Source organism: Morone saxatilis, unplaced genomic scaffold (assembly GCF_004916995.1).
Source record: "Morone saxatilis isolate NCDOM2014 unplaced genomic scaffold, NCSU_SB_2.0 Contig18, whole genome shotgun sequence".
In the NCBI taxonomy this organism is placed as follows: Eukaryota; Metazoa; Chordata; class Actinopteri; family Moronidae; genus Morone; species Morone saxatilis.
Genome location: NW_023339740.1, coordinates 21,311,224 through 21,322,095, shown reverse-complemented (window position 1 = coordinate 21,322,095; position 10,872 = coordinate 21,311,224). Strand labels below are relative to the sequence as shown.

The 10,872-nt window shown below is 39.1% G+C and overlaps 1 protein-coding gene and 2 non-coding genes across 3 annotated transcripts; 1 reads left to right on the top strand and 2 right to left on the bottom strand.

The window, feature by feature from the left end:
- The first annotated feature begins 732 nt into the window (after positions 1-732).
- LOC118327688 (1,25-dihydroxyvitamin D(3) 24-hydroxylase, mitochondrial) lies at positions 733-7,477 on the top strand. Its single transcript, XM_035661104.1, has 12 exons — positions 733-1,095; positions 1,245-1,435; positions 1,556-1,649; positions 1,741-1,834; positions 2,179-2,270; positions 2,596-2,707; positions 3,919-4,064; positions 4,485-4,651; positions 5,261-5,339; positions 5,615-5,812; positions 5,973-6,084; positions 7,143-7,477. Exons 1-11 carry the CDS (start codon positions 838-840, stop codon positions 6,081-6,083), a joined length of 1,542 nt encoding a protein of 513 aa, XP_035516997.1. The 5' UTR covers positions 733-837; the 3' UTR covers position 6,084; positions 7,143-7,477.
- trnat-ugu lies at positions 6,744-6,816 on the bottom strand. The gene has a single exon. It is a non-coding gene; the product is annotated as a tRNA-Thr (tRNA).
- A 1,491-nt stretch (positions 7,478-8,968) lies between the features above and the next one.
- Positions 8,969-9,041, bottom strand: trnat-ugu. Its single transcript has one exon. It is a non-coding gene; the product is annotated as a tRNA-Thr (tRNA).
- Positions 9,042-10,872: the final 1,831 nt, after the last annotated feature.

Below are 10,872 nucleotides of genomic sequence, written 5' to 3'. Positions count from 1 at the left end.
AGAGATATCCAAAACCCATCAGCTCATCTAAAGAAAAGCCTTATCAAAAACCTGATAAATAAAATGTATGAAATGATGAAATCCAGCTTTTTCTATTGATTATACCTGTTTGCTTTGAGTTACATGCACTTATTATAAAGTTGCAAGGAACAGTTTGGAAAATCCTAATTGGATTTTATCATTAAAGGACGCATGGAGATATTAAAAAAAGACCACAACTCAAGCTAACTTTCTCTGTAATTAAACAGTGTTTTAATGCCTATATATGTGTTAAACAATTACATTAAACATTCAAACAGAGAATTTGCTCTGAAAATGCCCAGTTACCCCCCTTCACCTCTGAAAGAACAAACACTTCAAAACACAAACAAAGCAAACACACACACACACAGCTCGCAATCTGTCAAATATTTGCCCACGGTGCAGAAGTGTGGCAGTAGTATTTGCTTTGCCAAAGTTTCGGTTCTTCCAATCGCAGGTCGCTCTGAAACACGGTTCAAGCGAACCGCGTCACCTCCGATGTGGCCTGTGTGTTTATTTATAAAGGAGGGGGGCAAGGGCACTTCCTCGGTCTTTCTGAGGTCATACGATCCTCCCAACGTGGATCCATAAATGAATGGTGGGCTCGACGGCCACACCATGCAGGACCGGTCCCTGATTGGTTCGGTGCACGGCAGGAATAAACACTCTCAGGGTATATATATTGGTGTGAAGGTGTGACACTTCCAAGAAACGAGAAACCCCCTAAAAGATAACAAAGAAGAGCTGCTGTTAAACATTAGATTATTATTTTTTTGGTTTTAAAACTAAAAACAACACAAATCTGCAGATTTGAGGATGAGGGCGCAGATCCAAAAAGTTCCTCAGATTGTTGAGTTGCTGAAAAAGAAGTCTGTAGGGCTGCAGCACTTCAAACCAACATCCTCAGTGTGCGTCCTGGAGGAGAAGGATGCTGTGGAGGCTGCGCGGTGCCCTCACGCTGCCTCCGGAGCGCACAGTCTGGACGCGATCCCGGGACCCACCAACTGGCCCCTCGTCGGCAGCCTGGTTGAACTTCTCCGGAAAGGAGGCCTGAGAAGACAACACGAGGCACTGGTACAGTAAAATCACTAACTTATCTTCTAGTTGTATGTTTTTTTAACTCCCTTTTCACTTCAGCAAAATGTTCTCAAACGAATAATAATAAATAAAAAAGCATAAAACGTGTATTTTCGATTCAAATTGATCACTTGAATCTATTCTAGGTTGATTATCACAAGAAATTCGGCAAGATTTTCCGGTTGAAGCTGGGCTCCTTTGAGTCAGTGCACATTGGCGCACCTTGCTTGCTGGAGGCGCTCTATAGGAAGGAGGGAAGTTACCCTCAGAGACTGGAGATCAAACCCTGGACAGCATACAGAGACCTGAGAGACGAGGCGTACGGACTCCTCATTCTGTAAGCAGCCTTCGTTTATTATTATTTATCCTCTTATTCGCGTAGAAAAGTATCCGTAACTCGCAGTTTAGATGTGGCACAAATGTTTTTTGGATGAAGTCTAAAGTGTCTGATTTGCAGGGAGGGGAAAGACTGGCAGAGAGTGAGGAGCGCTTTCCAGCAGAAACTCATGAAACCGACAGAGGTGGTGAAGCTCGATCGCAAAATCAACGAGGTGAGTTTCAAATTCAGTTTTAAAACTCACATTTGAAACACCATTTGTGTTCGTGCTCGATGACTGACCGGTTTTGTCTCTGTGCGTGCAGGTGTTGGTAGACTTTGTTGGCAGAATTGGGAAAATTAACGCCGGCGGGAAGATTGAAGACTTGTACTTCGAGCTGAATAAATGGTCGTTTGAGAGTAAGTTCATCTGTTTGTTCATTCGAGCTGCAAAAAAATAGGCATTATTCTCGTTATCAGAATAGTCTGCTGATCATTGTTTAGTCCATAAAATCTGTAAAATAGTGAAGAAAATGCTGATTTCAAATGTCTTCAGAATAAGAAAAAAATTAATTTCTCTCTTCTATCAGCTGATCGGTTTCCATTCTGCAATGAATCATTTTGTTTGTCCAAAGCAATTAAATGTGTCTATAACAGCAGTTTGTATTCATATTTCATATTATGTTGAAGACGTTGAACTTGAATATGTTGACAGAAATATTAAATAAAAAATATCTAATTCTTTGCTTGTCTTTGTCGTTCAGCCATTTGCCTGGTCCTCTATGACAAGAGATTTGGTCTCCTGCAAGAGAAAGTCAACGAGGAAGCCATGAACTTCATCACGGCCGTGAAAACAGTGAGTACACCTGTGGGTTCTTCCACTCAGAGCAGCAGTGCGCGTACTGTAGCAAGAGGACACCTACGATGTCCGGTGAGACCGACTGAACCATGTAGAAACACCGCAGTTCATCAGGTTCATCAGATGAACTGCGGCCGTTGGATGCAGCAGTATCTCACTGTATTTACTGGTTTTTACTGGGGCAAACCAATATCATCCACAATCAGGAGGTGATAAGTGAAGCTCACAAAGGTCTCACAGGGCAGCGGGTGCAAGAAAACAAATTGAAAAGCATTGATTAACACCTAATCCTTTCTCCTTCTCTCCTGTCCTCCCTCTGTAGATGATGGGCACCTTTGGCATGATGATGGTCACACCGGTGGAGCTCCACAAGAGCTTTAACACCAAAAGTTGGCAGGACCACACTGCAGCATGGGACCGCATTTTCAGCACAGGTACAAGCATAGACACAAGTTTATTATATTTACACTATAAAAGTACACAAATATCACTTTTATTTAAGTTCTGGTTCAGTTTTTTTTTGTTTTCGAGCTCCCTTCCAGTCAGACGAGAGATAGAGGAGAACGGAGGGAGAGAGGGGGGGTTTGAACTGGGTGCCTCAGTGTTTTTTGTGTACTTGGTACTCTGGGTAAATGGCAGCCAGAGTTGTAGTAAACCGCATGACCTAAGAGGGAGAAATCTGCCAAATATTTGTAGTAGCAGGAGGTTGGAAAGGGGAGGGAGGGGGTACGAAGAGGGAAGAAAATGAAGCTGGTTGTGCTGTTTATTTGTGTGCAGCTCGTTACAAACTCTCACTCAAAAACTCACATTTTCCTGACATTTTGGTGGCAACTTGCAGGCTGTGTGAGAGCTAGTGAGGTAACTTTATTATTTGTTCAGAGTATTTTTAGTAGCAGCGGACTGCCAGTCAGACTTGAATTCAGAAGTGTATTTTTTTTGCATCATGTGATTTAAATAATGCTCAGCCCTTACAGGCTTCTGACTCACATGAACAGTGAGGGACCAAATCATCTGGAACAGCTGGAAGACACAATTCAAATCATATGGATGTAATATCAGGACAAAACATGAGTTTATGCACATTTTAAAAGTAGAAATTTAAATTTACACATCATGTGCATGTTATTTTTAATGATCATGAATTGTAAACTAGTTGCATTCATGTACAAAGACCACCCAAAGAAAGGATTTAAACGCGAACATAACTTAATCCAGATTACAAACACTGCAACATCTTATTAGCCGATCTATTGAAGCCCAGGATGCAGGCTTAAAATGTCTTTATTTTGTCCAACAAACAGTCAAAACCCAAAGATTTTCCTCTTCCTTACAACATTGTTAACAGAAAGCAGCTACACTTCACATTGTAGGAGCTGGACTCAGCAAATATTTGTCATTTTTACTTGATAAATGACTTAAAAGATTCACCAATCATCAAAATTGTTGCAGATTAATATAAATATATCAATTTATCTTTTCAGCTCTGGTAGTCAGATGTAAAAGTCACAGCTGTCTGTAATATATTGTCTTGTTTTTCCAGACTTAACTCTACTGACAAAATAGAAAGCGGTCAGGAACAACACAGATACCCACACAGAACTTAATATATGTACGATTACATCTGTATTGCTTTCTGTTTCCTCAGCCAAAGTCTACATTGACAAGAAGTTGAAGAGGAACGCCATCAGAGCTCCCGATGACTTAATTGGTGACATCTTGCACCAGAGCAATCTCTCCAAGAAGGAGCTGTATGCAGCCATCACGGAGCTACAGATTGGAGGAGTTGAGACGGTGAGCACTACAGAGATGTGTATTTTGTTGACTGGATCAATTCGACATTATGGGAATTAATTGCTTCCTTGCTGAGAGTTAGATGATCTTCTCTTATAACTCTCAGCAACAACAACAAAAAAACAAGCACCTTTTTAATGTTTTACCTTTCACCTATTTCCCTTCAAGAAAGGAAAGAAAAAAACTGCTCAGCCTCTAAAAAAAACAGGTGCTACAATTACAGTGCTTCAAAGCGGAAAATGAATGTGGTGTGGATGTAACTGAGGAGTCTTTAAAGGAACCCCAAACATTCCTCAGCTCCTTTCAGGACCCCACTGAGGAATGCACTTAAGAGTAGCTGCCTCACTAAGTGACATCTCCTCTCTTCCTCCCACTCTCTCCCTCTCTTTCTCTCTTTCTCGCCGTGTTTACCTTTCTCAGACCGCCAACAGTATGCTGTGGTTTATTTTCAACCTGTCACGTAACCCTGCTGCCCAGAGGAAGCTGCTGGAGGAGATTAGAGAGGTGGTGGCTCCCGACCAGGACCCATGCGGAGAGCACATCAAGAGCATGCCCTACCTCAAGGCCTGCCTCAAGGAGTCCATGAGGTACAGTACAGCTCAGATTATGACAAATAATTAGCTGTAAAAGCTGTAAATGTCCAGCTACACAAGTTAAAAATGGCTGTAGCTGCCGAGGACATGACATAACATCCCCAGTGCAGCTCATGATTGGGTTAAAAATAGCTGTAGCTAGTAGAGTACATGACATAACATCTACCGCTAAATTAGATTTTACTAAACAGTCCGCAGCCCGGAGTCAGACTAACTGGCTACATCATGATTTCAACCAGTACCACGGAGATTAAGAGGCAAAACTCACACACATGACTGCTTCAAAAACAAGCTTCATGAGATACGGTGGCATGACCGGCAACAACCAGAGGTCCCGGCGCGGTCACGTTCAAATCACTTCCTAACCCTTATACGATCCCTTCTTCTCGTGCAGTCACAAGTTGTCTAATGTGTTACTTAACACTAATACCACATCACCCAGGGAATGTATGTACATGACGTCTGACCGGAGATTATGTCTCACCTCATCTCGCGCTGTGAAAAACAGTATGTTCAGCTCCCGTTAAACAGCTTAGATATGTGTGTCATGCTACACTAGAGCTTCACTGAGACCATATTCCCATACGTTCTTTCTTCTTACAGGTTATCGCCATCAGTTCCCTTCACCAGCAGGACTATGGACAAAGACACTGTGTTGGGAGATTATGCGATTCCCAAAGGAGTAAGTGGCTTATTTCTCGTTACCATACACCTAACATGAGCAGATAACATTCTTGTATTAATTTACATTTGACTGATGTCTGCATGAAACGTGTTACCCACTCACATACTGTACAAAGTCTAAATGGAGCAACATTTTAATAGTGTAACTGAATTGAGGGATCAGATTTACAGTAACAAGGTCTTTATTGGGTTTTACTCTTGGAATTGACTGCACTATCTCTTCATCAAGCAGTGGAAAAGTCTGCTTTAACTGGTATTTTCGTTCCTTTACAGACAGTTTTAATGATAAACAGTCACGCGCTGGGGTCCAACGAGGAGTACTTCGACGAAGTGAAGCAGTTCAAACCCGAACGCTGGCTGCGGGAGAACTGCACCACCAACCCTTTCGCCCACGTTCCCTTCGGCATCGGAAAAAGGATGTGCATCGGCCGGCGGCTGGCGGAGCTGCAGCTACAGCTGGCCATGTGCTGGGTAAGATCCGACACCTTCAGCTCAGTTTATAGACTCAATCAGAGAGAGAGAGTCATCAGTCACATGATTCGTATCACCACCCACTGATTCTGTCACTCAACTCTCTCTTGAAGCTTTAACTGACTGATCGAATCCAATCCCTTGCTTGTCTTTCTTACAGTTGGTCAGAGACTATGAGATTGTGGCGACAGATAATGAGCCGCTCAAGGTCATTCATTCAGGACTTTTGGTTCCCAGCAGAGAACTGCCTGTTGCCTTCATCAGGAGATGAGGTGAGACATTTGGGGAGCTTTGCTTATTCTCCCTCTTGCTAATTGTTAAATGAGAAGATTAATACCACTATCTTATTAAATATTAAGCCACAGTCTGCAGCCAGTTAGCTTAGCTTAGCACAAAGACTGGAAACAGGGGGAAACAGCTAGCTTGGCTCTGTCAAACGGTAACAGAATCCATACAACCACCCTACCAGGACCTGTAAAAGCTCACTAATTAACACATTATAACTTGTTTGTTTAATCAGAACAAAAAACTAAACATAAAAACTATTATCGGAATTTCCCCATTGTGGGACAAATAAAGGAATATCTTATCTTATCTTATCTTATCTTATTACTTATTGGCTCCAAGCAGTTGCCAGGCAACCATTGGAAGACTACAGGAAGTTACAGTTGACAAAAAGGTTTAGACTTTTGATACTTTGAATATATTTTGCTGCTAATATTTTCACTGAAGGAAAACTTTGGATGACTAAAATTGGAAATTATTAGAGTTTGTAATGCTACTGTTACTTTGGTAAATACCAACTACTTTATTTGGAGAGGAACAACATTGAGATGTTTTATGTTTTATGTTTTTTTTCCTCAGAGAAGACACAAACATATTCAGGAAGACAACAGTATATTTATTTGAAGGGAGAAACTTAAAGGAGAGCAGGCCCTAGTGAGAATTGAACTCACGACCCCTGGTTTACAAGACCAGTGCTCTAACCACTGAGCTACAGAGCCACATGGAAAGGAGGAACATGTACACAATCAGACCCTTAATATGAGAGCACACTGTTGTTCTTACAGTGATATCAGATGAGATATAACATGTTAATTAGTGAGCTACTTTTGGACTGAACCAGGCTAGCTGCTTCGAATTTCTTCCAGTCTTTGTGCTAAGCTAAGCTAACAGGCTGCCGGCTGAATACGCAAATAAGTGTATCACTCAAATTACTTAAATTCTGATATATTTTTACTTTACTTTCTCGCTCACTGTAACAACAAACGACCACACAGACTGTAGCTTTCACACTGATGAATTATTTTGTTTTTTCGCTCCCTCTCAGGCTTCATATTCAACTCTCCTGGACATAGTGACAGAAAGACGATCCCTCTGTTGCCATGGCCCCTGATGGTCCAGTGACTCCCTGTATTGCTGCTCTGTAAATAGAAAAGACAGAAATTATAATCCATATAATCACGCCATAAATACCTCAAACGTATTTAGTACTATTACTTAGGACTGTTAACGACCAAAACACCAGTTGATATGTACAAACTGAATGTTGTACAACCAAGGCAGCTGTCCTTAAATCTTAATGTCCTCAGACATGTGTATGTAAATGTCAATCTATTACTTTTTGCTTTTCCTTGTTTAATAACTTATATATATATATATATATATAGGTCACACATATGTTTATTTTTCATTGTGTATATAAAGTGCAATATAATATTGTAATATTGTACATTGTTTTATGTAGAGACATATTTTATTCACTGAAGTAAATATATTAATAAATGTATTAAAGCTGGGCCTGTGTTTGTTTTTCAGTTTTTGGGTTAATTTGGAGTTCATACACCTTGAATAAAAGAGCTAAGTAAGAATGATAAAGATCAGTTTTCTAAATTACATGCATGTATATTTATCTTTTTAGAAAAGCCAAAACTTTATTCAAATCATTGTAGACTAATTCTAATCAATCAAATTGATCTAAATCTGTTGGTTGTAATCTAATATGTTTGATTAAATACAATCAAACAAAGCTTTGTGTTTATGTCTTTGCTGTGTAGATCAGGGTTTCATAACCTTGTTGGCTTGTGACTCCTTATAATGAAGACACGTCTACCTGTCACTCCATCGTCAAGGATTTTAGAATCCTGATGAGCTGAAAGTGTCCCTTTAATCAAAACTGTTAACAGGGATCCATCATATCAAGGAATTAAGTCTATAACTAAACGCTCAACACTTAAAACTACTACTTAAAACATAAAAGAATCTGCAGTGAGAATCCAGTCAAAAGATATCAAGTTTACCATCACACAAGAAAAGCATCAAATTCTAACGCTTGAGAAGCTGAAACCAGTAAAATATTTGTTCTTTGAGTTGAAATATGAACTATTATTAAATATGACTTTAATAGTCAATTATCAAAATAGTTCTAATTGCAAACATAGAAATATTCTTTCTTTATGGACTCAAGAGAAAATAAGTTAGAAGACTCTAAAGAAGAACTCAACTTAAGAAGCAGATTTCTTTGCAATGATCTTCTGACCTCTCACATTTATCTTGGGGTCCCTTTGGTGGGTCCCAGTCCCCCAGATTGGGAACCACTAATGTTGATGTGATATATTTTATCTGCAACCTGCAGCATATTTTGTTGTAAAAGGCAGATACACTGAGGAAGGAGTACTGATATATATACTTTCCTTGCAGTCACAGTATCTAATACAATGTAAAAACATTCATCTACTCTGGTGCAGTTCTGAGTTATTTACAATTAAAATGTCCATTTTGTGCTACGTTTTAGTTCTTCTCCACTAAATTTCAGAGGCAAATGTGATTTTTATGACTGTTCACTACAATAATTTGATAGTTAGAGTTATTTTAAAGATTGATAATTTACATATAAAACATACATGTGATCTAACCCTAACCCACAGAACGTGATTATTGTTATAGCTGAACTACAGAATAAAACTTCACTGCTTACACAGTAATGCACACAAATTCTGCTGGCCAGTAATATATCTTTATATAATTTTAAATTTTATACTTCTTTTGCTGCTTAGTATATATATGTTTATATGTGTTTTTTCTTCTGAAATGAACCTATTTGAGAACTCAAGGAACTTTATAGGGAGAATGTGACCAGCACATAAGGTGAAACACAGGCCCTAGTGAGGATTGAACTCACGACCCCTGGTTTACAAGACCAGTGCTCTAACCACTGAGCTATAGAGCCACATGTACAGGTCTTCATCTGTTACATCAACTCAAAATAAGTGTGTGAATGATCAATTTATCTTGATTAAGTTCGATAAAACATTATTTAAATCAGTCTTGGTTCATGAGTGTCGGCATTAATGAAAAATTAATTAAATTAATTAAAGCTGAACCAAACCTACAATTTCAAAAGCGCATTACACAATATCCCTGTGTGCTGTTACTATACAATGAAGTTTACAGGGTTACGTTACGAAAGTGAGTTATGAGGTTAGGAGCTTAGATGTCATGTTACTATATTTGGAATGAAAAGTGTAATAATTATAATAAAAAAATAAACTTCAGTACTATTTCCTTTGATTATTCTTATTATTTAAAAGATATGTAGAATATGAAAATATACAAACCCTCCAACAAACAGAGCAATGGTAATGAAAGCTCCCTTTAAAACAACCGTTGAACAAACACGTGGCTCGACACTGGTGGGTCAACTCTTTAGGTCAAGACTGCACTGCACTTGGATATTTGTGTGTTTCCATTCTTATGCTACAATTCAGAGCAAAATGTTGTTGTTTTCTAAGTGATATCATTTATTTTACAGGTGTAATTACTAATTACTTTTGATTAAAACAGAACATGATACACAATACAATGCATTGATACAAATATTTAACCACTGGTTCACCACTTTTTTTTCCTGCGACTCTTTTACAAAAATAACAGCGTCTGGTTGGGGCCTTTTCTCACATTATGAGCTGTCACCAGAGATTGATGATTTTTCCCTCTAACACCTCAGATGGTTTCATTCAACTATTTGAGGCCCAGAGAGGAAAAAAAACTTTCACAAGAAAGAAAAGATTGTAGAATATTATTTCTGTTTTTCTTCCAACACAACTCATCCCAGATTTATCTTGTGATGGGACTTCATTACACCACCTAACTGTAAATAAAGTAGTTAAAACAAGCTCCACCTGATGTAATTATAGATATAATGTAATATATGAGAATATATTTTAGTACCTTAAGGACAAAGGATTCACATTTTGGACAGACAGGATTGTGAAAGTGGGTTGAAGAGAAAAGCAACACCACTTCTCACATTTGTTGTGCTGATAGCTCCTCTCTGGCAGTATCACACCTTGATTTGTATGACTCTGATGACTCTCACATGACTGCCATGTGACTTAAAGACTCACATGTGGCCTCAGGTGACATCAACACGTGAAGCAGTCAGAAGAGGTTAAAATGCCTCTAGTCCAAAGGAAGGCTTCTCAAAGGCAAAACATCTCTGAGATTATTAAATCAAGATGATTGTTGTGAGATCTGCTGATTTGTTTCCTCTATGAACCAAAGCTGCTCAATAACATAAGTAAATAAAGCTGTAATGTTACTACAGGATGTGTACTGACCATTCAAGGGCACAGTTATAAACAGGGGTTACAGTGGAAATTCAAATTATTATTTAAAGGGACAAATCAACCAAATTGTAAAAGTCACCTACCTCTTCTCCACCTGGGGGCGTTGAGGGGTATCCAGGGGCCTAATGAGATAAAGTACAAGAGTTACTACTCTGTTCATAGGTTTCACACTCTTAATCTGCTCATGTACAGTATACACAGTTGTGGAATAATTTTATCAAACGGGGGTCCCTGAGATCTTATCACATAAGGGTCCACAGCCTGATGTGTATCTTTTTGGAGTCCTTGACACCAGAAAGGTTGAGAACCACTGGTATAGACTATGTAGGTAATTACATTACATCAAAGTTATTTGGCAACATCAACACTTTTGTCCAAAGCAAAGATACACAGAGCCGTAACATTATGAGCACTGACAGGGGAAGTGAATAA